The sequence below is a fragment of the Mycena indigotica genome, assembly GCF_014461135.1.
Source record: "Mycena indigotica strain 171206Taipei chromosome Unknown Mind.scaff0002, whole genome shotgun sequence".
Lineage (NCBI taxonomy): Eukaryota > Fungi > Basidiomycota > Agaricomycetes > Agaricales > Mycenaceae > Mycena > Mycena indigotica.
The window spans coordinates 6090534-6115769 of NW_023503001.1; the positions used below are offsets into that span (position 1 = coordinate 6090534).

The following is a 25236-nucleotide window of genomic DNA, read 5'->3' on the forward strand; positions in this document are numbered from 1 at the left end:
CCAAGAAAGATATGGAGTTTGACAGCGTGGATTTCATTAAAATGAGGGGAAGACTTGTAAATCACTGATGTTTTTTAAAAATGTTAATATTCTAATTACAAGAGATGTTTTAAAAAAAACCCCGTATACGCCTGCCAAGTCAAGCCTACCACTCAGAGCTACTTATCGTTCAATGTTGTGCATCTGATGACTCCTTTCTTACTTACTTCAAGTTGCTACCCGAGATACTTTGTTTAAACCGAATGCCAGTGTGCTGTGTTCTGGCCAATCAAATTGAATGAATCCATTTTGTGCCCAAGATTTCGCGGGAACGCTGACAGTAAGATAAGTTCAAGTTGTCCAATGTCGATGGACTCGGAAAGCGACAGTAAGATCTGCAAGGCTCTTCTCCGCGTCACCGTCTGGGATTTCTATATGCGCTAAGAGCTTTGGCTTGAGCCTGAGGTGCGGAAGTTGCTGACAGCGGGGTGTGATTGAAGAAGAGCAGGCGGCCGCGTTTACATGGGTACACCAGCAAGATCAATGTCGGACCCCATAGCAGGCAGCTCCGAGTCTTGGTGCTAAATGAGACAGAATGACAAACGGATTGAGCATCGGATGCTCAATCCGTTTAACCCGAAAGCCGAATGATTTGCAAGCTCCCCATCAGCCTGAGTAGGCTGAGCATCAGCATACAACACTCATGTTACGCAAGTAAAAGTGCATTTGAGATTCCAAAAAGACCCGCCATGATTATGAAAATGTGTAAGTCATCTCCACTATACTCAAGCACCTCTCGCCCCAGAGTCAGCGGCCTGCACGGCCACCACAATGAGACTTCTCAATATCCCGCAGACGGGAACCGAAAGCGCTTATTTGTGTCTGCCTCTTCAGCTCGCCATTGGCCAACACTCTCTCAGAATTGGCCTGACTAGCTCTGCAACGAGGGCTGGTTTAGGAGCCTGATCAAGCACTACGTTGCAGTACTTACTGCGCCGAGATGGCCATCACATTGGGAGGCTCCGCCGCTCCGAGCTCGGGACGTTCCTCAAGCTGAACGTGAACGGCGCTGTTCCGAAGGGTATCATTAATGGTTCTGACTTCGATAAGCTATGTACTAAGGTGATCAATTATATGCTTACCTATTGCTCTAAACTGATAAGTACAGCTGCAAGAGCACATAGTCAGCAGTCAACACACAAACGCCTTGTCTCCTTCGGCGACCTTCGCTCATTTTTTCAAAAGTCATATCTGGATCAAGTTCGATTGGAATGGGCGCAGAGCAAATCTAGTAGTAGTGGCCGCCAAATAATTGAGCAAGAAGCAAAACTTGACGAACTTGACCTCAAGGAAATACATACAGCTTTCTCTACAGCTTTCTTCGACAGGGCTTCCTCCAACAACACGAGGTGCAACAACAGTTAGTGACTGAACGCATTCCTTCTCACAGACGTCGCACATGACATCCTGCCCTCATGCGAACTCCCGCCTTGCAGAGGCCGCGCAACAGGGCAAAGACCATCGTCAAACGAGATCGGGCTGAGCCGGAGTATGTACCAGGCGCGGCGAATGAGTGAAGTGGTTTTTTGAGTTGGCCGACAGTATTGGCATGAGATTGCTCGATTTGAGCAGTTTAACTGAACGAAATCGCCCGATCTGAGTATCGCGAATGGCGCGTAAACCAACGACGCCAAATATCGTTCCAATGGGGGCTATCGGCCTCCTTTAACCACTTGATTATAAGGTTCTACAACCATGAGTGGGATAAGATATGGTGTCACTCTCAAACAAGTAGTGTCACACCTTTCCCCGACCAAGTATCCTGCCCATGGCGCCGTCCGCGAGCGAGCTCTACACCAGCCGCCTCAGGTCCTCCGAAGATGGAATCCCCTTGTTCACCCCCGAGCCCAACGAGAACTTGTGTGAGGAATACCAACAGACAGGCACAAGCATTGGGGATGTAGGATTCCTCCGCAATGGCTCATTCGAGCCGCTCTTCAACACAGTAATGCCCTCTGGGTCCTCGATTAATTGCCAACGGGGAGTTCCAACCGACTTCAGGACTTTCCCGTTGAAGAAACACGACATCACCAAGCGAAGATACCACCACTCGCAAGGATCCATATTGACGAACGCAGTTGCTTGCACGATTTCTGTGGGGGCTGAGGCGTCTTCTATATTTCCACCGTAAGTTATGAGTAAACTATTAGGGGGACCAAGCTCACCAAGTTCGTCCCTCAGATTCCCTCCCATCAAAGCGGACAGTGGTATAACCCTCGACTTTCGCTCAAAAGCTGGGGCAGCACTTGTGCTCCCGCAAGGAGCATCGCGCCAAAACCTTCTGCCTATGTCCCGCTTCCGTCGTTACGTATATGCCCAAGCAAAAGCATGGTATGCGTTTGCGGAAAAGGAAGGGTATATCGATGATGCCCACTTCTCTTCGAGCGGCAACGAGTTGTTTGTAGTAACTGGATGCGACAAGACATCGTCGTGGGCAATTACGACTGCGTCAAGCCTAAGCACCAGAATGAACTTCTCGCTCAAACTAGAGCTCATCGGGTTGGTCGAAAGCAGATTGGAGCCCAAGTTCGAGTGGGAAAGATCTATGTCTTCGACCATTCGCATGTCCTCTAACAACGCCATCGGGAACGGCGAGAACCAGTGTATATTTGTTCGTGGCTTCATCGTCCCAAAAGAATGGGCGTGGCCGCGCTGGACATTCACGCTGAAAAAAGTGCTGTTGATGTCCGCTTCGAGCGGGGAGGATAGAAATGTTGTGGAAGGGGAGGAAAGGCGACATGAGGGGAGCAGTTCGCTACGCCATGATTAGGCTTGCAGCTGAGGCGGTGACTTGTTGTAGTCCGCCAAATGATATGTTTTCGTGTGAAGAGACTGGACCTGATGATGACAAAGTTGGTTGGAAGGAGAGAGCATTGAATGCTTGTGCAGAGGCGAGATAGTGCTACAAAGGGAGATAGGAGAGGATTAAGTAAGGAACAAATCTTTCGCGCACCAGTCTCTTCGTCAGTCGTCCAGAAGAGTCGGATGACAGTCCTCCTGATATTACACTCCCTCGCGTCCGACGGCTCGTCCAAATCGACGGCAGTCATGAGTAGGCGGCAAATAAAGAGAGTAGGTGGGTGTTGGCTAGTGGAAGGGTCTGTGGGCAGATTGAGCTGAGCGCAGGCATCGTGGAAGTCACGAAGAGCACTCTTATTTTGTAGTAAAGGTCAGAAGGTCCTTGGCGGTTGTTGCGGTATTCATCGCCAAATTAGGCGCAGTTTCTGAAAACTTCCCAATTTGGCGTCCCCAAATCGAGTAATTAATGACAAATTTCCATCATCGGCAGTCAAACCTCTGTACTGTGCCAACCATCCTGTCTATTGACAAAGTAACAGATAGTCACTCTTAAACAAGTAGTATACGCCTTTCTCCCTCAAATCGTGCTCTCTCGTCACTCTGAATCAGAGTCAAGGTGATTGATGTCCCGCCGCTTGTCACTATTGCATCATTGATTTCGGACACATAGACGTTAGCGTTGCCTTTGCCGTTTGCTTTGGGTTGCCTTCTTTGTTTAACTTCAGTCCATCCCATAGGGCTGCGCTGCATCTCAGCCTCTCAAGGAATGGAATCCGAAATAAAGGGCCCAAGGGGACCAGTTTGCACTTGATCAAAGTTTAGTTTGGAAGTCAACGCCTTGAACCTTCGTTTGCATCTCAACGTTCTGCCAATAGACTACTGGCCCCTGGGGGGACTATTTGAAGCGGGTCAGAGACATGGGTCACATGGGCGGGCTTAGTCGCAAGATCTACAAGAACGGCAAACAGCGCTCGAAGGAGGTGTCTTATCCGATGATTCTGAGGAAATTTTCCGTCAATGGGGTGGGCAGGTACGAACCCAATACGAACCTGAGAGTTTCAAGATAGCTGACCATTCTCTAGAAATTATCCGAGAAGCTATACTTAGTACACTGGGAGACCACAAACTCTCGTGCCGCTGTGAGTCCGCCACGGGTTACACTTGAGATGTGCAGTAAAGGAAGTCCTTATTAGAGAGCCAAGTACTCCTACAAATAACTGTTATCTACAAGTGAAGGGTCCAGCAATTCAGAAGCACTCTGTAAAACCCATAAGCCTTCGCTTCTCCCAACAAAATATGCACTTACTGCGATGAACAATTCCCGGCCCCATCTCATCATACTCCTGCTTGGAAATCCACATATTCTGAAACGTGCTGAGCGACGCGAGAATCGAGCCTCCGATCCAGACAGAGTATTTGCGCTCGGGCGGGGCGGCAACGCGCACCTAAGCAACTCGGTCAGCATTCAGGCAAGAATGAGAGGGGGAAAACGGACTTTGACGCTGGCGGGAGCGACGGCGGTCATCTCCTTCTGCATTCGGTCTGCCAGGCCGGGGAACATCGTCGTGCCCCCCGAAAGGACAATGTTGTTGTAGAGATCGCGCCGAATGTCGAGGTCGCAGCGCATTATCGAGTCGTAGCTGTAAAGCTATTCAGTAAAGAGGAGGGACAAGAGGAGCAAGAACAACAGACGTCTTGGTCTGGATACCCGGGGACTCCAGCCCGAGCATCGATGGCTGGAAAAGCGCCTCGGGAGCACGAAAGCTGAGCGGGGAGATTAATGAAAATAGACATCAAAAAAAGAAAAGCATACCGTTCACTACCAATGGTGATAACATGACCATCCGGAAGCTCGTAGCTCTTCTCCAATGCCGAAGACTCTGCTGCCTTCCTGAGCTCGTCCTCAAAGTCGAGCGCGACATAGCATAACCGCTCTTTGATATCCCTCACAACCTCATGCTCCGCTGACGTCACGAACTTGTACCCTCGCTCGCCCAAATTCTTACCAGCGCGCTGGTGACATCCCTCCCAGCAACATCGAGCCGCTGGATTGCATGCGGAAGCGAAAACCCCTCGTAGATCGGCACCACATGCGAAACACCGTCGCCAGAGTCCATGACAATGCCCGTCGTCCGGCCAGAGGCGTAGAGCGAGAGCACCGCCTGAATTTGGACGAAGAAGGCGGGGACATTGAACGTCTCGAACATGATCGTCGTCATCTTCTCCCTGTTGTTTTTTGGGTTGAGCGGGGCCTCGGTGAGGAGAACGGGGTGTTCATCTGGCGCGACGCGGAGCTCGTTGAAGAAGGTGTGGTGCCAGATCTTCTCCATGTCGTCCCAGTTGGTGACTATGCCATGTTCAATGGGGTACCGTAAAGATAGGACCCCTCGCTTGGCTTGTGCTTCATCGCTGAGTGTGTGTGTGAGCTAAAAGTTCGCAAAAAATGAGTCTTATTCACGTACCCAATATACGAGTCCTTGTTCCCGAATCCAACCATGACCCCTTGTTGGCGCGGACGGCCGACAATAGACCTAGAAAATGTTAGACGAGCTTCATTTTGTAGGCAAAAGCAAACGCACGGGAAAACTGCTCTCGGCGCATCGTCGCCTGCTTATCGTTAGCGATTCGAGTCTATAGACTCCACAAGACATACATACCAGCAACTAGTAAACCAGTCAGCTCGCAAGCAACGGAGAAAAGCAACCACTCACATCCAGCTTTGCACATCCCAGACCCGTTGTCGAGCACAATCGCGGTAATATCGTCGTCCATGTCTGTTATTTGAGTCGCTAGTGTCGTTCAATGCTTACACTTGAAGCATTTGGGGGCTTATATGGGCGACTAGGACTGCGGTGGACTGCGACCTGCGCGACAGCTGCAGAGTCATCAGTGGCAAGTCGGGCACCATGACGGGCTGCGATGTCCCCCATACCATTACGCCCGCAGTCGAGCTAGTCATCGGAGGTAATGCGCAAGGGACCGAAACGCGTGAGGTCACGCTGTGACGACCGATCATGATGGGTGGTGATGCATAGGCATATGCCGACCAGGTGCCGACTCTTGGCCGACTCGGAGAACCCGTCACAGACGTTTCCTTCTCCGTTTCACTTCAGTCCACGACAATGTCAACCGCCCATACAACTACGCCTACATCGACTCAGCCCCTCAAGGAATGGAATCCCACTCAAAACAAGCGGGACCAGTTTGGTCTGGAAGTCAACGCCTTCGTTCTCAACGTTCTGCGATTAGACTACGGGGACTATCTAAAGCGGGTCAGAGACATGACCCCGGAAGAGCGAGATCTGGCTGTTCTCCGTGGCGACATCCAAAAGAACGGCAAGCAGCGCTCGAACGAGGTGTATTATCCGATGGTTCTGAGGAAATTTCCTGGGGTCGGCAGGTACGAACCTGAGAGTTTCAAGAAGGTAGGCCCAGGGTGGTGTCGTCTACGCGAGCGAGGTAGCTGACCATTCTATAGAAATTATACGAGAAGCTAGACAACGGTAAGCGCGCCGGGGAGGGAAGGAAGCGGAACCATAAAGCTGCCCAGACCGCTGCCAACGATCAACGCTCGGAAATCGTTGAAGGACCAAGCAACGACGTTCATGTCGCTGAGGAGGAACCGCTTGTCCATGGTTCAGGCTTTGCCGGTCACAGTACAGACAGCTTGAACTTGTACGTTGTTCTCGATTCTATCGAAGCTGAAGGGTTGAGCATCAATCAGGGACTCGGACCCCATGACTTCCGAAAGGACTAGGATGGTAACTGTGTCGCTAACCGCACGTCTCCAAGAAAACGGGACCATAGCCTTGGATCTGTCAGTTCAAGTTGTTGTCTGTGCTAGTGCTCGTGAAAACTAATAGGTCATAGTCGCACCGATGGTCTGAATGCCATGGGTAAACCGGTCGCTGAACCTACGTTCCTCCTATCTAACGTACAAATTCAAACTTGGGCGAAAGCGCAATTGGATCATATGAATTCTTGCGCTATCACTGGCAAACTTGAAATACCCGGGCCGCAAATAAAGCCTAAATCCTTCGATGATGTTGCTGTACCGCCTGGCGAGGGAGTTCACGACATCGACTCGAGCAAAGTAGAAAGCCCCGGCAGCCGTAAACGGAAGCTGACTGGGGAACTTGAAGATACTCTGAACACCAAAAAATTCAAAGCTCGAAGCACACCACCAACCAGCACGCGATCCCAACCGACTTTGCTGCATGCCGACCCTATGATCAGGCTTCGGAAAATCCATCATCGTCGGTATATCGTGCCAGAGGTGAGGTTTACCGGCTACAAACAAGGGATTGACCTTGAATTTAGGATTTACACAAATTAAACATCGTATTTGAGCAGCCCTGCATAGAGCTGCCCCCCGGTTACTCTTGGGACGATGAGTACTACGTCACTTTTGAGCAGGTATGTTCGCTTTGAATTTCATTGCCGTCTAACACAGCTTCCCAGCGCTCTGTATTTGAACGTACATTCAAAACCGAGTTGGCTTTGGATCGCTTGGTTCCCGAACAAGGCTCAGCAAGACAAAGAGCCTGAGGGAAGCTTTGCAGATGATGAATAGTGTCCTTGTCTTCGCAGGCTGCTTCGCTCCATCCTTTCGTTCCGGACTTGTGGCTACTTTTCAGTATACTACCCATCCACGAATCTTTTCCATGCTTCTTTCTGTCGCACTTGATACCATCCAATGCTAATTTTTATGATGTGGGCAGGTTCAGTCAACGACTAAAAGTCCAAACAATTTGCATCAGGACAACAGTCCAATCCAGCCTGCACAGCCAATGGGGACGTTTCCGGTATATCACGTTCCCGCGCACGGACCTCCAAGACATTCGAACGAGCACGTTTTCCGAGCACTACTGTCCGAAAAGTCCATGCTGTCCATGCAACTGTTGTCCAGTTGTTCCAACCCCACAAAGTTCGGACAATCTATTCTCGTCGGGTTGATAGCCACTAAGCCTATCGGGGGAGGTAAGCGGTTCCCCCTCCCATGTCAACGGGACATCAACTTCTTTGCGGGTAAAGTACCTCTCCCTCCTATTTCACACCACCTTGCACCTGCAGTTCATACGAGGCAGAATGCCCCCCTCTGCAACCGAGGTCTATCACTCGCTCGTCTCCCAAAAACACGGCATCCCGCTTTTCACGCCAGAACCCAACCAGAACCTCCCCATCGAATACCAGCAGGTCGGGGTCAGCATCGGCGATGTCGGCGTCTGGCGCGATGGCTCGTTCGAAGTCCTCTTCAACGCTTGCTCGCCCGCAAATCACTCCATCAACCAGGATAGCAATACTGGGAACGGAGTTCCCAACGGGTTCGAACCATTCGGGTTGGAGAGACGTTCAGTGTCCAAAAGAATGTATCATTCGCCTGGGTCGATTATAACCACGGCGAGAGTATGCGAAATGTCGCTGGGAGTTGGAGCATCGTCTGTTATTCCACCGTCAGTCTCAGGCTCGTTGAAAGAATGATCACTCACTTATACCGCCCATCAGATGTATTCCGACCAGTGCAGGAAGCAGCGTCAAGCTCAGTTTTCGCTCTTCAGTTGGCGCAGTGCTTGTTCTCCCCAACGGAGCCTCCAGAGAAGACCTTCTGCCGATATCACATTTCCGCAAATATGTCCACGACCACGCTGAATCATGGTACGAGTTTGCAGAAAACTCAGGCTTCATCCCAGCTGCCTCGGACCTTCTTTCCTCCAGAGCCATCCAAACAACCCCTGCTAATAGTAATGCCCAAAGCGACACATTGTTTGTTGTGACAGGCTGCGACAAGACCTCGGCTTGGGGCATCACGACTGCATGCGGTTTAAGCACAAGTGTGGGCTTCTCGTGGAAGCTCGCGCTGGTCGGGCTTGTCGAGGGCTCGCTGGAGCCAAAATTTGAATGGCATCATATCACGTCGGCGACGGTCCGGACATCGACTGACGTTGGTTCAGACCGCGAAAACCAATGTGTGTTTGTACGTGGATTCTTCATCTCGAGACGGCCTATTGGTGGACCAAGGTGGAAGAGTGTGGTAGGTCGACTAGTAAACGGCCGATATTGAACAGGGGTGCAGCAAACGTTGTGTAATATTAATATTCATGTGATCCGCTATGAAATCGCTCGTCAGTTTTAGTGTCGAGGGAGATTGAGAACTCACGAGGTGTTTCACCACTGTGTACTCCCCACGAGGCAGGGTCAATGCTTCGATCTATAGGCTGTGGCCACGAGGCGCAGAAGCCTCACAGCAAAGAGACTCGTGGCAGATGTATGGTGAGGGGGACGGCCCGTCGCTAGACCGTTCGTCTGTTTGGCACTGTAGATTTCAGGCGGCCAATTGATGTGATCGCAAATGGACGAATGGGTTTAGGAACGAGTAACGTTGGATGGGGAGGGCTTTGGTTGGAAGGAAGATATGGAGGATGGAGAGATGGTTGAAGGAGACAGTGGGCTCTGCGATATGATGTTATGGCGTTGGAATGCACGGGTCGAGAAACGCACCCAGAAAGCAACCTCGCTCGCCAATGGCACTTGCTAGCGGCACCGAAGGGAGGAGGAGGACTGCGCAGAAGGAGTTGAGCGGAGAGCTGAATGGGTTTGAGTCGCTCACCGGTGTGTCTCCCTCGCAATGCAAGGCAAGCGTTCCATATATGGCCCAACTTGAAGGTGAGAGTACGCAAAGAGCAGGAATTACTAGTCTCGACGGACAGAGACTGGTCGCCTTGCATTCTTCCTGAGAAGATGTGGAAGAGGACAGACGATGTGACGAAATGTTAGCTGTGACAGAAAAGTGGGTGTAACAGTCAACTTGAAGGTAACAGTTAATCCCAATAGATGAGGTCCGCCAGAGTTAACCCACATTGTGCTGAGACGCATGAATAAGTCAATCTGTGCGTCAAGAGCACCAAAGTAATAATTATAACACTTGGCTGCTGGCGGTTAGAATCAGTATTCCGCCGCGGCACAAAATTAATAAGCATCTACTGAAACTTCAGTTCGTTTCGTCTTTGAACACTTTGACTGGGCACAGTGCGCAGTGGTATTCTGTGAGCTTGGTCATGGACACCATCCCAATCGACAACGATATCATCTATCAACAGTCGGTGGGGAATATGTGAAGAGGCCCTGTTAACGAGGACACCTTGAGGACACCGTTCATGCCTGAATCGAAGTCATTTTGGAAGAGAAACTCGCGCAAATCTTCCAGATGAACAAGTCGACAAGATCGGTTGCGTATAATTGAGGACGAGTGGGCGTAAATAGAGCTTAGGTCTGCTCATTTTAGATGGTCCAACCTGGAGGCACCCGCATTATCTTAAGCTCGATTTCGCGGCCATGATCGCACAAACCGGTTCATTGAGATGCTCCAGCCACAATGGAAAGTTGAGTGGAAAGCTACCCAACGATTGGCTGAGCTCTTCCTCTTTCTCGTTCGCTGTCAGTTACCCAACCACATCCTGCTTTCCAATATTATGAACAACCGCCCTCCCCCTCGCTGCCCCCTCCAACCGCTCTTTCGAAGGCTGAAAACATTCGGGGAGCCCTGTCTCTGCCCATGGCGCCCCTTGAATTACAGCAGCAAGACCGCGGGCAGCAGTCAAGATTCGTGCCATCCCTATCAACGGAGCTCAGCGGAAGCTACTCCAAGAGACACCAAACGCACCATGTCCATGATGTCCCGCGCACACAAAAGCGCCTGGCTTGTCGTGGATCTCCCCGACAAACGGGATTCCCGAGCTCGTATAACCCATAATGCCTACGAGGAATGAGAACGACTTCATTATGCCAACGTGAGCGACGAACCACTCCAGACATGGAGGACTTCGCCCTCTCCCTCTGCCCAATCTGCAAAGTATGCCGGAAGCGAGCTTTTCAGCGTATCAGTCATGGCTGGCAGCAATGACTCGTCATCCGTGTTGCCGAGTAGCTGCTCTACAGGGACGGCTCTTCTCGCACCACCGAAAATGATTATGTCGTCCGAGGGTCGCTGAATAAGATAGTCGCCATAATTCTAAAAAACCCTGTGAACGAAGCAACAAATAAAAAAGGGACAACATACCAGACTATATGTGCATTGGAGGGCGATGTTACCCAAGTATGATTTCGGTGGGAGAACAGCAGAGCACTGGCCCTTGAACGGCCAAATATGCCCAGAAAATTCCGGCAAAAGCGTTGATGTGAATGCATTCATTGCGAAAACCACTTTTGCGCTGTCGACAATCCCGCGGTCGGTATGTAGGCTCCATCTATTCCCTTCCTGCGTGACCTTTCGGACGGGTGTTTGGCTCTGGATGTTGAGGCCATGTTTCCGAACGCAGAGATCGAGAAGGTTTTGGACTAATTTGTAGGGGAAAAGGGAACCAGCCGGGAACTTGTAGCTGGCGGTCGCGCGGGGACAACGGGTCACTTTGGCTGCTTGGGCAGGGTCAAGGATGCGAGTGATGATGTCGACTGGTCCACCGTCTGCTGCGAACTCTTCGTATGAAGCGGAGAGAAATGCCGCGCCTTCTTCGTCCATCGGCACATCTACGAAAGAGGTAAGACCAGTAATAGAAAAGACCGGGGAAGGCGCACCATACGAAAAGCCTCTCCAGAAATCGCAGTCAATGCCTTCTTTGCGGACCAGCTCCTCAAGAAGATCTAACGTGTCCTACAACAGTTAGGCAAAGATAGAAAACCAGGTTTCGACACACACCATCTCGTTCTGGATGATCTTCAACGCCTGTTCCTTCCCAAACTCGGCCTTGTAATGCGTATAGTCTAGCACACTCGTCAATCCAAAGCTGGATTCGTACCGTACCAACTCACCTCGATAACAATCCGGTCTACAATGGCCACCGTTTCTGCCCGTCGCACCATCACAAATCTCGCGGGCCTCGATGAGCGTCACACTTGCAGGTGGCGACTGGCTTGTGAGTAGGAAATAGGCAGTCGCGGCGCCAGACAGGCCAGAGCCCACGATTGTAACGTCTGAGCTGGAAGGGAGTTCTGGCGTGGTGCGATAGCCCTTGCCTAGCAAAGCTGCCGCTTGAGCTTTCTGGAGCCACCACGAGGTCGTTGGATTTGGGCGGGGAAAACCAGGCTCGACTGCGGCCATCGGGATGGAGGAGAGGACAGAGTGTCGCGGGAGTTAAGAAGAGGTTAACCCGGCACGCTTTCTCCGATGCATGATGGAGCGAAAGAAGAAGAAGAATAAATTATAACGAATGGTCACACCAATGGGCCATTTGGGCAACTAGTACTACATATGTCCTCTAATATTGTCTCCACTGCTTTATAATCCGCCTCCCTTTCTTTGCTGTTGAAACGGCCACCACTACTCGTGAGTCTGCTGCAACCTCGCGCAGTCTTCGTCCCGCGGTACCCAAGCGCAATCTGTTGGAGATTACCCTCACGAACCTCATTTTCTCTGACGCGATGAGATGAAGGAGACAGTCGACAAGCAGGGAACGGTCCGTGGAGTCGGACAAGTCTGCCCACTCGAAATGACAGAGGTTTGGTAGGGCTGGTTTGGATGATAGGAAGGTCAAAATGACATTTTGCTCGTTGTAATTGCTTGGAAGGCTGTCGAGAAAGCTGATTTGGAGGACGCGTAAACTCCGAGTTTGTTGAATGATTGCACGGAAAGTCTTCTCTGAAGCCGAGAAAGATGCGAGAGTAAGTTGGGTGAGGTTTGCAACGTTAAGGAGGTCAGTGTCGTACTGGTACCCCGGCGCGACACCGTCAAGGTACAGATCCCTGAGATTTGGGGCGGCGAAGCAGAAGACCAAGAAACGGTGATTTGTGGCCAGCCTGTGCAGAACAGGGCATTCGATGACGGAATGTTTGTCGAGTGGGAGGACGAGATCATCAGTTGTCTTGATATCGACAACTTCGACAGTTTCGGCGCAAAGGGCCAGACGATGAAGATGCTCTTCTGCGCGGCGAGTAACGGCTTTGTATGTCTTGAGCCTCTTCCATGGCAATATGACTCCTCTCTCAAGGCCAATGCCAAAGTGAATGTCGCCCAAACGAACAGACGTTAACCGCGAGGCATGCTTGAAGAGGTCAAGAGAGGGGAGATACGATAAAGACTCGCCCCTGATTCGTACATCCACTAGCTGATCCAACCGCCCAAGATTCTTGAAGTACTCGTTGGGGTTGGTCGGTGCATCAAAGTAGAACTCGACCATTTGCCATCGCGAGCTGTGTTTGGCAATCTCCTGGCAGAGTTTGACGAATCCGCGTATGCGGGGAGCATACCAGGTGTTGTGCGTGAAGCGGAACAAGATTTGCAGGGGCATTTCCCCGCTCCTCGCTAGTTGGACTCGGAGAAGGGCGTGCTCGCGGGGTTTCATAGCCGACGAGACGAATAAGTTGGACCACAATCCTGGGAGAGAAAGAGCTAGACGTCTCCATTGTGTACAAACTGCGGTTAGAGACCAAGGAGCGCCGAGGTCCCAGCGCACTCCATCGCGCAAATACCGTTGACTGGGGGGTAGCAACGGAAATGGTTGGCTGAAGGGAGATATGAGGGGAAGGGTATACGAGAATATATCGCCGACAAGATCGGTAGGTAGGTCGTTTATCGGAAAGGCCTTGGATGCAGGAGATGGTGAGGCTGCCATGAATGCTGCAAAATTGAGAATTGAGTGCTGTGACGCTGATGTGACCTCGATTCGGTGCAACGCCCAAACCCTGAAAAGGAAAGTCTTCAGAGGTTGTAAAGTCGCTTACTTATCCCTTTCAGCAACTTGATTACTCTCGAGATGGCCAGATGTTCCTCGCGACATCTCTCAGTGCCGCACCCAAATCTCTGCATATGCATGCCAAGATTTGTTGCACGAAGGTTGCTGAAACTCTGTTTGGTCTTTCCCTCTTGTGTCTTGCTTGGAGCTCATGTCCCCGCATCTGACCTTTTTGGCCTATCCATGGCAGTGCTTCCGACGTCAACCCTCCTCAACCATTGATTTCCGAGTCCGTTTCAACGCGGATGAGACCTCCGACAAGTGCGACCTCTCCTTTCGTCAACGTTGCTTATGACGACGAGCATCTATGAGATAAACTTCCCTCCGGACACCTCGGCCGGCTCAAGTCGCCGTTCTTCTGACTCGACCTCGCCGTCCTCGTCAACACTGGAATCCGAACTCAGCCTTTCCCGCCATTCATCCATCGCAGCGCTGAAATGTGCTCTGAAGCGCACGCTGGAGACCTTTCCGGTGCCTCGCTCGCGAGAGAATTCGTATGATTCGGGGTTCCGCAGAGCCTTAGATGAATCGGCTGAACCACCATCATCACCGGAATCGGATTCCAGCGAGATAACTCGGCCGAAGTTCAGACGTCCGGGGTTTTCCACGCGTGAGTCTATCGTGCAGTGATGTCGCGTTGTTTGTTGAGCTAAAATCACAGCCCCGCCGAAACTCAGCCCGCCCAGACCACAGCCCTCAGGCTCCCATATCTCCCGTAGCGTGCGTCAAGTCGAGCTGCTTCTCTACCCAGATCGTACCCTGCCATCGCCCCCGAGACCACGGACAAGTCCGCCGCGTGTATTCCCGAAACTTCCACCACCAGCCGAGCTCGAGGCAATTCCTGCCTTTTTCGAGCTGCACAGCGAATGGGAAACACCAACAACGGTGAAGGCTGAATCGACAGACGGGGACGATGAAATCGAGTTTGAAGACGATGACATTGAAGAGCGCACGGTCACTCCAGGGAGGAAACGAGTGCGGTTTATAGTCCCAGCGAGCACTAAGCTTGATAATAGAGACGAGTGGACGAAGGATGAGAATCGGTATGTGGTAGATTTCCTGGTGAGTGTTTCCATATGTGCCACGATTCCACAGACTAAACTCTTTTCCCTAGTTATATCATTGAGGAGATAGTGTTCTGAGTAGTCGCAAGAGGGCATTCGATTTTGCTGTGGGAGTCGTGACGTTGTGAGACTAGGAAATAGCGATAGGTCATTGTAATGAAGCAGTTCAGAGTCCACGCGTTCGAATGCTTTCTTTCTAGCCAACTAGTCAGCCCATCCGAGTCGTGGAAGTCATCTGAAAACCGGCGAAGAGCGGTGGGCGTGTGGTGGCTGATGTTGCTTCAAGTGAATTGCTGAGGTGAAGCGCCTGGTCAGCGGAGCTCTATCCGCCGCCGAGGATCCGGAATTGAGGGTATGGTTTCCGTCAACAACTCTTGCTGACATCATAAATCCGATTTGTCCGATCATCACGTGGCACTTTCTCGAGTTTTCACGGCTCTTCGACCTCTACCACGATGACGGGCGGGTACTTGTTGTCTTGCACACATCGCTTGCCTCGAGCGAGCTCCCGTTATTTGTCTAACCCCGACTGGTCGACAGATATGCGTTTCAGCAACTTTGACAAATCTTCACGGATATTCCCCGCCCCGAAAGCCGACAGCCTGATGAGGCTTCTGGATAAAAATGGATGGGTTTGGCCGTGGCTCCATTGCGGCCCATGACCTCCCCTACTTCTTCGCGGTCAACACCCACCACCGTGGCTGCTGCAGAGAGTTCACAGCCAACCGTAGAAGAGATAGTCGTGGACTGGAATGGGCCTGATGACCCAGAGAATCCCAAGAAGTGCGTGCTCTACACCTTCGTATGGTCTGAAAACTAAAAATATATTGGCTTTAGCTGGAGTAGGAGCAAGAAATGGGCTGCGACCGCCGTTGTCTCCGCATTCACGCTCATCTCGCCAGTCTCCTCAAGCATGATCGCCCCCGCCAGCCAGCAGGTCGCACAAGACTTCGGTATAACGAATGACGTCGTGGTGGCACTCGTCACCTCCATCTTCGTACTAGCATATGGTGCGTCCCCCCGTTTTGCCGGTGACCCGCCCAGTTTGAACACATTTCTCCGCAGCCCTCGGCCCACTTGTATGCCCTGACTCAAGGTATATCAAATGGACGCTGAACTAAGAATAGTTTCTCGGTCCACTCTCCGAAATATTTGGTCGAAACAAGGTCATCCAGCTCGCAAATCTCTTCTACCTGTTGTGGAATTTTGTCTGCGGATTTGCAAAAACGACGCCTCAGCTGCTTGTATTCCGATTTCTCGCAGGATTGGGTGGTAGTGCCCCGCTAGCCGTATGTCTCGTTCGTATCAAGTACCGTAACTAAAAAGCCCATGAAGATCGGCGGTGGTGTGCTGGGAGACATCTGGTCACCAGAAGAACGGGGTCAAGCTCTTGCAATCTACTCTCTCGCGCCGCTTTTAGGCCCTGTTGTAGGCCCAGTCTGCGGTGCATTCATCGCGCAAAAGTCGACATGGAGATGGGTATTCTGGTCCACAAGCGCATTCACGGTTGGGGTCCAACTACTTGGTCTGTTTTATCTGCGTGAATGTGCGTTGGTTTTAGCTTACTCTGGGGTTTATTTTGACTTAATTGACAGCGTATGCTCCATATCTTCTTGAGCAGAAAGCCAAACGCCTTCGCCGCTCTCTTGCTAAGGATTCAGAGAAAGGCACAGTCCCTCGCGTCCGTTCACGGTTTGCGAACCCCAACAGGACATGGAAGACCATCATCTACATTGCCGTGACCCGGCCCGTCATTATGTTCTACCACGAGCCAATCTTGCAGCTCTTGGGCATATATATGGCCTTCATTTATGGCCTTTTCTACCGTACGCGGCTTGTTCTCTCCAATTCACAGCTAACACAAGGACCAGTTTTCCTCACTTCGATGCCGCTCATGTTCCAAGGAGTCTACCACCAGTCCGTCGAAATTTCAGGCCTGCATTACTTTGCCCTCGGACTAGGCGTTACTGGTGCCTCACAAATCAATGCTCGGGTGATGGATAGGATATACCGGCGACTGAAGGAGAAGAACGGCGGTGTTGGCGAGCCGGAGTTCCGATTGCGTAGGTGCTTTTGCTCTCTTATCACCTCGCCTGACAATTGAATAAAGCCTCGATGTATCCCGGCACTATTTGCACGCCCGTGGGGCTCCTGATCACTGGCTGGAGTGTCCAAAACCACACACACTGGGTTGTCCCCGATATAGTAAGCGCAATTTCTCTTCCTCGTGTCTGACTGAAACATTTCAGGGAATTGCCCTTGTCGGGGCCGGCATCATCCTCAACTTCCAGTCGATCCAGATGTACGTCGTGGACGTCTTTGTCTTGCACGCGGCGTCTGCCCTCGCCGCGGCCAGCTGCTTGCGCTCGCTCTGCGGCTTCGGGTTCCCGTTGTTTGCCCAGGCGATGTACAAACATTTAGGCTACGGGAAGGGCGACACCATTCTGGCGGTGATTGGAATCGCCATCGGCTGTCCCGCGTGAGTAGACTCGTTGTTTATAGCGACTATGAGAGTTGATCCTTCCTTAGCCCACTGTTGTTTTGGAAATACGGGAAGCACATACGGATGCAGAGCAAGTTTGCAAAGGAGTTTGCGCAGAGGGGGAGAAGCCCGCGCGGTAGGTAGGGGGCTGAACATTAGATGCTACCGGTGCAGTATATGTGTTATTCCGATGAACGTGGTTAATTTTACAGCGTGTTCACGAAATTGACCTTTTTCAACCTTATTCGCCAACATAGGATCTTGGTTACTACCGAAAATGAACGACCAGTGCTCCGTTTAGTGCGCAATGCCGGCCACATGTTGAACGCCGTATGAATAACACTGTCCCGGCGTCATCATCCATGCGTTCGCTCACTCTTACCCTCACCACAACCCAAATGTCTGAATTGAAGACGGAACCCGAGGGGCCCTCACTGGCATATGGTACTTGTGGTTTTTCCATTCTGAGCTGTCGTGTCGTTGCTCATACTGGCGCTCAGTCTACTAGTACTATCGCTTGTACAGCCTGGACGGTATCGAGCCCGTTACAACAGCATTTCGAGAGGACGATCCATACATTGGGCGTATAGTGACCAGCTCTGTGCCCCCTCCTCGTCTACTGTCTACTGTCTGCCGTCGGATCTTTCATGATGAAGGGCTCAGCGACTTTCATACCACACCCATTGCGGTGTTTGAGGGCGGTCGCAAGATGGAATTGAATAGCAAGGTGGCGCTGTTTGGGGAAAGAGGCGCTGGGTCAACCGCACAGACCCCCTTCATGGTCACCCTCACAGAAGAGATGCCAGATGCAATGCGTGCAACAATTGCCAAGCGCCGCGGGCAGCTGCCTGATGTTTTCCCGAAAGCTGAAGAAACGGATTATGGTGCGTCAACCATTACTGCTGTCGCTTCCTGCTGCTTACTATTTTTCGCGGGCATCCATTTTCAGTGTACTACCATCTTTTCACCCAAAGTGGCGGGGAAGGCACAGCAAAGACCTGCTTTGATTTTTCGCGCCCGGCCCATGGAAGAATCGCGAAGCTGCAGGTACCGCTGCCTCACACTGTCCTGTCCATCAAGCGCACCATCGCCGTTGTAGAGGGAAATGAAGCATATAAATCTGCTGATCTCTACTTGGACCTGTCTGCCACAGGGAGCGAGCATTGGACAAAGCAGATCCAGCTTTATAACTCAAATGGCAATGACACTGTCGGTACTAGAAGCACACCCTTGGTATTGGTGCTGGCACTGAGAGGACAGGGGGTGTACAATCGTCGTGCGCGCGTAAAATACAATTCAGCGAGTCCCTTTTCTCTACTGCTTAGCAGAAGAATGTTGATGCATAGCTTAGCATGTTCCTTTGGGAAGCATCGTGCTCACAGATTGGTGCGCGACAGCGAAATCAAAGTACAAGGCTATTGCAGACAACAACGGTCGCAATCATCCCGCCAGCGGCCCGGGGTCACTGAATTTAATGAGTAAGGGTTTTTTCTCACATGGTCGTTCAGTATGCTCAAAAATCTACATTGTGCAGCCTTCGACACCTGTAAGTTACTTGACCAGTTTTGTTTGAATCACATTATGTTGATGCTCGGCTCATTGGCAGGGGAACTGGAGCATTTGGATGACTAGGAAGTGCTGAGGAATGACGAAGTGATCATGGTGGATAGCGGCCCTGGCATTGGGATATCATAGCATCAAATGAAAGTGAAACTTGTGGGACGGCCTACCAGATTCAAGTTGGTTAACTCTCATACGCATGCAACGTTTCCTCCTTCCGAAGGTTTCTAGGCTCCGAGCAGAGCTCATCGAAAGCATCATCAACCTCAGGCTACGACACGTTCAGGTCCTTGCTTGAGATTTGTCCGAGTCGCCTCTCTGCCTTTGTATTCGTGCCAAACTTCAAAACGCCTGCCAGTGGAGGAACTTGAACCGCGGCCAGCGCAAGTTGCTACCGCAAAACGCTGCCCAAAAGTCGGTTAGCCATCTGGCACACATGAAGGGTATAACACACATACCGGTTGAGTGGCGATCTTGTTCACGCACCAGGCTAGCAGATACTACAAGTAGTAGCGAGGAGGACAAGTTACAGTAACTTGAACAACTTGAAGGAAACATCCCATTTGGCGCATTTCTGGAGAAGAGGTTGACGGCGCGGGTAGTTGCAGACAGTAACTCTCACTGTCTCTCAGGTTCTTGATTGAGAAGTGAGAGCAATAGTCTGAGAGAACTACCAAACACTTGATGCGTAGTAAGTAGACGCGGACCCCAAAATTGGGGGCCACGCGAGAATTGGCGATAATTACTGCTCGAATGGAGAAGCGGCACGCCACCGAGTACGACGCTACTAGTGACCAGGAAATGTGACTGTCCATAACAGTTTCCTTCGCCGTCATTGGGGACCGTTTCGGGCGAGCATTAGGGCGGGGAAATCCTCATCGAAAGCTCTCATAATTCATTCAAGTTGGTAGTCTGGTTCAAAACATGAGTTGCAGCAGTCTTTGGTCAAATATACTAGCTCACCACCGTCCATGAGCCTCATTCGTTCTTGTGGCCACTGCGCGTGTTGTCCGCCAGTTGAAGAGTCCGCTTGTTCAAAGTTTTCCGAAGAGTTGATGAGTGGTCACATGACTTCGATGACCCAGCCAAAAAGATGCACGACGCCTGTGAAGGCACCAGTTTAATGTCTGTTCACGGAACAGGAGGATGAGCTTAACAATTTTCAATTTCATGCTGTTCTGGTATGATTGTAATGCAAATATGGTAGGTATCGAAGTAATGTGCTCGTAAGAGTCCAAGCGAGAAGGAAAAGTAAACCAAAGCAAAGAAAAAAAAACTTTCTTCACCACTTCAGCCCAAGATTTTGAGCGAGTAGTTGCAGCGACGACCTCCGCCGGCGATGTCCGATCTGGCCAGTAGGCGCACTGGCTTCCGGAGAAGGAGGGGGCACATGTTTCCGCTTGGGCTTGAACAGCCTCCGCGGGAACTTCCGGCAAGTTTTGACGACTTGTCGGGGCGCGGGAGGCTGCGCCACGCGAAGACGAAGAGGGAATATATGATGTGGGTGGTGTAGAATGTCCCTCTTCTGACGTCTCGCCTCGATGGGAGCGAGAGGAGCTGGAGCTCGGTTCCAACGACTCTTTAGGGTGGCCATTCTCGACAGTGATGTCGGCTGAAGGCAGAGGATCGTCCAGCGTAAACCGATCCATCGCATTGATGGCGGCCCGGAACTCCGCAAGAGTGGGCCGCATCCGCGGGTTCTTGTGGAAACAGCGCCGCAGCAAAGCGTTGGTTTCTTTTGTGAGACCCAAGTCGTGGATGAGGTGGTCTTTATTCCGGAGGAACAAGTGATATGACGGGTCGGAAATATGTGCCTTTTGCCATGGCGTTACGCCGGCAACAAAGGTGCAGAAGAGGACAGCGATGGCCCACATGTCGCTGTCCTTGGGCGAGAAGCCCTCAAGAGCGGCTGGGTGATTTCGGTCAAGCGACTCTGGATAAAGAAGTCAGAAATAAAGATCATATGAGAAGGAAAATGGAGACAAACCTGGGGACATATACGCTCGCGACCCACAGCCGAACAGGAAAGAACGTATTTTCCGGGTCGATAGACCGAAGTCCGCAATACGGATGTTCTTCCCGTCGCTGTCACAGAGAAGGTTTTCGGCTTTTATATCTCGGTGGTAGAGACCACAACGGTGCATGGCTTCAACACCATCGAGTATTTCTCCAAATGCCTGCTTGACACGGGCTGGCCGGCAATAGAACATGTTCTGGCTGACCATGACCTGAAAGACATCCTTCTCGGCATACTCGAGGACAACGAAGAGGAATTCGCCAGATGTGAAGGATCGATGTAAGGAGACGACTCGCGGGTCGTCTGAAACGGCCTTGTGATGTCTGACTTCCTGCTCTTGCCGCTGGCGCTCTTTGGACCCAAGTTTGTGCAGTCGCAAACATTTGACAGCATAATATATGGGGTTTTCGGCTGGTGAGTCTAGATCGATGGCTTTATAAACTTTTCCAAATGAGCCAGCGCCCAAAATGCTCACGAGCCTGAGGTTACCGTCGAGAACGGTCCCCGTAAGGTCGGGCAGGGAGCGAGAGGAGGGGTAGAATTGAGCCGGCATGATAAATGGAGTGGGTGTGTGGATTGTTAAGAGGCAGGTCGACTCGTGGTGTATGCAGTGGTGGTCAAGGCAAGAGTAGTTTGGAGACAGGAGAGAGCCAGAACGTGGCTTTTTGAGGACGATCTGCTTCCGCGGTCTCGAAAGGTGAGACCCCGGGGATTGTCTCTCCTTGGTGGGGCCTACCGCTTGGCGGCTATGCAGAGACCGAAAGCCAGACAAGACCGAACCACACTCCCAGTCGGTCCAGACCCACAGACTGTCCCGAGCTTCTGCAAGGATGTACCATCGAGCCAAGTAAAGGGGCTTGGTAAACATTTAGTGAATAGCAAGCCAGCGACAACTCCAAGCTTACCACGCGCGCGTGGGTGAGTCGGTTATAGTAGTAGGTTAGAAATTGCAATCCCGTCTGTGGAAGATTGTCACGACTACACGATAGTCATCAGAGTCAAACAAGATGCGGAAGTAATGACAACAAACCTTCGACCAGGCAAGCGCACCCTTCGCGTGAATCCGAGTCTGCGTTTTTAATAAAACTGGCCCGTGCAGCATCGATTCGCTGCACCGCCGAGGAAAACCACTCATGAAAAAACCCCGGAGGCTCGTTGGAAAATGTGGTCGACAACAACAACTCCGACTGGGAAGTCAATGACTAACTCCTTTAGCAAACGAGAAAGGGAAGATGTGGGTGAACACACCTGGGTTTGTCGAATTGATAACGAGTCCGCGACTACTGGCAGCGACAGCGCATTTCAGACCAAGAAGACGCGAGGTCGTGCATCATGGCTTTGGAGCCAGGGGCCAAGCATCGTGCCATAACTATTAAACCGCAAAAACAATTCAGCAACACCTACAGAAGAACGAAAAGTGCAAGTACACGCACCTTTTTGTTGCCCAGAATGTTTTAGCCTGACAAGACCACGAGTATATCTCTATTTTGAATGACGTTGAGGAGGCTAAGAAGAACGATTAGCACACCAACAGCGACAGGAATAGAGCCCGTACCCTTTATCCCAGCTACGCAAAGCATCCACCCACGGCCAATTTCAGACCGAAACATGATATGTTTACTGTGAAGAGGCGCTTGTGCTTGCTAACGGCTTGGCCTAAGGGTTAAACGCGCAGCGCTTCGTGCATTAGGACTTGATGAGATTCCTTTGTACGTTGTTCATGTGTTGTGAAGTTCCCGAAAAGGAGGAGGATTCAAGGTTGGCATGAAGGGAGAGAACAAGAAGGGGTGATCAAAAATCATGCAATACGCATTGAGATGACCTCACACACACACACACTTCAGTCCATTGTATTCAAGACGTTTTATTCTGGATTTTGGTATGAGTTACAAGTTTGTGGGTATCTATTTACTGTGCTCGAAATGTCCATGCAACGAGTCCATGATGTGTAAAGAAGGATAGGTAGAAAAAATTCAAGCAAACACAACCGGTTCACCACTTCAGCACAAGGTTTTGAGCAAGCAATTGCAATGAAGACCTCCGTCTGCGCTCAACTCGTACTACCGGAGCGCCAGAACTAGGTTCCGAGGAAGGCACAAGTATATTTTTCTTCTTCTTGAGTTTGAAAAGCCGACGAGGGACCTTCCGCCCGGTTTTGGGCACTTTCTGAGGAGAAGATTGTGAGGACGAAGAAGGAATATATGAAGTGGGTGGGGTTGAATATTCGTCTTCGGATGCATCGCCGCGTCGAGAGGAGCTGGAGCCGGGCTCTAATGATGTTTTGGGCTGCTCGCTCTGAACAACGGTGGCGATTGCTGAAGGAAGCGGATCGTCCACCGTAAACCTGTCCATCGCATTGATAGCGGTTCGGAATTCCGCAAGAGTGGGTCGCTTGCGAGGGTTGTTGTGGAAACAGCGTCGCAGCAAAGCGTTGGTCTCCTCGGTGAGGCCCAAATCTTGGACAAGATGGTCTTTGTGGTGGAGGAAGTGGTTATATAGCGAGTCCGAGAAATGGGCCTTGTGCCATGGCATTGTTCCAGCGACGAAGTTGCAGAAGAGGACCGCAACCGCCCAAACATCGTTGTCCCTGGGTGAGTAGCTGTCGAGGCCAGCTGCAAGGGGTCGGTCCAGCGATTCTGAATGAGCTCCTTTAGACATATATCAAAGGAGAGAAAGTGCGGAAACATACCTGGACACATATACCCCGGTGATCCACAGCCTAACAGAGAAGAACGAGTCTTTTTCGTTGATAGACCAAAGTCCGCAATGCGGATGTTCTTCCCGTCGCTGTCACAGAGGAGGTTGTCGGGCTTGATATCCCGGTGGTAAATACCACGACGATGCAGTGATTCAACCCCGTCAAGTATGTCTCCGAATGCCTCCTTAACACGATCCGGTCGACGGTGAAACACCTCCTGGTCGGCCAAGACCTCCAAAACGTCCTTCTCAACATACTCGAGAACAGCGAACAGGTGGTCGCCAGATGCGAAATAGCGAACCAAAGAGACGACACGGGGGTCGTCTGAAACGGCCTTGTGGTGTCTGACTTCCTGTTCTTGCCGCTGGCGCTCTTTGGACCCAAGTTTGTGTAGTCGCAAACATTTGACAGCATAATGTATGGGGTTTTCGGCTGGTGAGTCTAGATCGATGGCTTTATAGACTTTTCCAAATGAGCCAGCGCCCAAAATGCTCACGAGCTTGAGGTTACCGTCTAGGACGGTGTCCGTGAGGTCAGGGAGAGAGTGGGAGGCGCGGAATTGGGAAGGCATGATGATTGTTGTGAGATAGTAGTATGAGCTTGTCAACGCCTAGTGGTTCGCAGTAGGAGTTCGAGTGAGAGTTGTTTGGTGGTCGGAACGGGGGCTTTTTAACCACAGTTTGCTTCCGCGGTCTCAAAGGTGAGACATGGAGATTGTCTCTCCGGATGGAGCTGAACGGCTGTGCAAAGAGCGAATGCTAGACCGACCCGGTTGTAACCCCGGTCGAAATCCGGATTCACATTGTCCTCTGGACTCTGGGGGCTGGAAGGACGATTGTGGATAGTAAAACGCCCATCGCAAGCTGCGAAAACAATGTCAGGGCCGGTGATGACTTGCGGCATGGCGACTTTGATTTCGTAGTGTCCCTCTAATCCACACATGTTAGAGTTAAACCATGCAGAAGTGAGTCAAACGCACTGGTGACCGAAGACTCGAATTCGACTTGCAATCGAACCAGGCGGCGACCGACGAATGTTGTCCGACAGCCTCTCCGTTCGCTTATCATGCAATACAAAAGGCGATACAGCACCGACTACAGTAGAATGCCATGAGTAAACGAGCGATGTAGAGGTTCTGCGAACGCACTTGCGGCCTCACATGTTGATGACGGGCTCGCAAACACTGGTGCCAACCAGTCCACTCATTGAGGTGGTGAATTCGTCGCATGGGCTAGAGCGAAAGAGCTTATATGTTGGGGGCGTAGAAGGCGGGGACCTCAAATCTGGAGGTAGAGCGAAGAGCGGAGTAAGTATCGTATCAACTAAGTAGACAAAATTGGTGAGTATGGAGGCAGTGGCAAAACGGACGAGGAATAACCTGGCGGATGGCTGATTTCGCTCAAAAGGCTAATGCATGGTCATGGTAGTACCAGAGCTAGTTGGTTGATATCAACGCCCGTGCTTGGGAGAACTACAAAACTCAGAGGGAAGCTCGGAGGTCGCTTCAAACACTTGCCTAGGGGCCAATTTGGTAGAATCGACTTGGCGCGGAAGGTTTGGTGATTGGTCCATGAGTGGGGTTTGGGTTGGGAAGCGTTTTCGGGAAGGGAGGCCTCCAGTTTCAAGGTCGACACGATGGAGGGAAGAAAAAGAATTTGATGGATGATGTCTTTTTTCGGGTAACGACTTTCAAGGCTGACAACACTGGACACTCAAGTTGTTCGAAAAATCATGAATTGAGGGTATATAACGTGCTACATGTACATTGTTGTGCGACAAATCCATGCGACATTGCGATGGAAAAGGGTGATCTCGCCTCAGGTTTGCAAGCTGTGCTTTCCGATCGAACCCTG

General features: G+C 51.2%; 6 protein-coding genes across 6 annotated transcripts; 3 read left to right on the forward strand and 3 right to left on the reverse strand.

The window, feature by feature from the left end:
• Positions 1-4085: 4085 nt before the first annotated feature.
• MIND_00289300 (uncharacterized protein) lies at positions 4086-5768 on the reverse strand (the record flags this gene model as incomplete). Its single annotated transcript, XM_037359756.1, has 10 exons — positions 4086-4283; positions 4334-4478; positions 4531-4602; positions 4652-4797; positions 4845-5247; positions 5301-5369; positions 5418-5445; positions 5496-5501; positions 5550-5627; positions 5681-5768. 10 exons carry the CDS (start codon positions 5766-5768, stop codon positions 4086-4088), a joined length of 1233 nt encoding a protein of 410 aa, XP_037224851.1.
• A 192-nt stretch (positions 5769-5960) lies between these two features.
• MIND_00289400 (uncharacterized protein) lies at positions 5961-7386 on the forward strand (the record flags this gene model as incomplete). The annotated part of the gene is made up of 6 exons (XM_037359757.1): positions 5961-6263; positions 6317-6513; positions 6563-6655; positions 6709-7114; positions 7159-7254; positions 7300-7386. 6 exons carry the CDS (start codon positions 5961-5963, stop codon positions 7384-7386), a joined length of 1182 nt encoding a protein of 393 aa, XP_037224852.1.
• A 242-nt stretch (positions 7387-7628) lies between these two features.
• MIND_00289500 (uncharacterized protein) lies at positions 7629-8899 on the forward strand (the record flags this gene model as incomplete). The annotated part of the gene is made up of 3 exons (XM_037359758.1): positions 7629-7818; positions 7922-8291; positions 8344-8899. 3 exons carry the CDS (start codon positions 7629-7631, stop codon positions 8897-8899), a joined length of 1116 nt encoding a protein of 371 aa, XP_037224853.1.
• A 1378-nt stretch (positions 8900-10277) lies between these two features.
• MIND_00289600 (Fad dependent oxidoreductase) lies at positions 10278-11932 on the reverse strand (the record flags this gene model as incomplete). The annotated part of the gene is made up of 7 exons (XM_037359759.1): positions 10278-10450; positions 10499-10591; positions 10639-10846; positions 10895-11361; positions 11410-11485; positions 11531-11595; positions 11644-11932. The coding sequence occupies 7 exons, from the start codon at positions 11930-11932 to the stop codon at positions 10278-10280; spliced, it is 1371 nt and encodes a 456-aa protein (XP_037224854.1).
• Positions 11933-15254: 3322 nt separating this feature from the next.
• On the forward strand, positions 15255-17252 carry MIND_00289700 (MFS polyamine transporter; the record flags this gene model as incomplete). The annotated part of the gene is made up of 10 exons (XM_037359760.1): positions 15255-15409; positions 15464-15636; positions 15692-15705; positions 15754-15915; positions 15962-16172; positions 16222-16452; positions 16498-16689; positions 16737-16831; positions 16876-17105; positions 17156-17252. 10 exons carry the CDS (start codon positions 15255-15257, stop codon positions 17250-17252), a joined length of 1560 nt encoding a protein of 519 aa, XP_037224855.1.
• A 5425-nt stretch (positions 17253-22677) lies between these two features.
• On the reverse strand, positions 22678-23954 carry MIND_00289900 (Protein kinase domain-containing protein; the record flags this gene model as incomplete). Its single annotated transcript, XM_037359761.1, has 2 exons — positions 22678-23321; positions 23375-23954. The coding sequence occupies 2 exons, from the start codon at positions 23952-23954 to the stop codon at positions 22678-22680; spliced, it is 1224 nt and encodes a 407-aa protein (XP_037224856.1).
• Positions 23955-25236: the final 1282 nt, after the last annotated feature.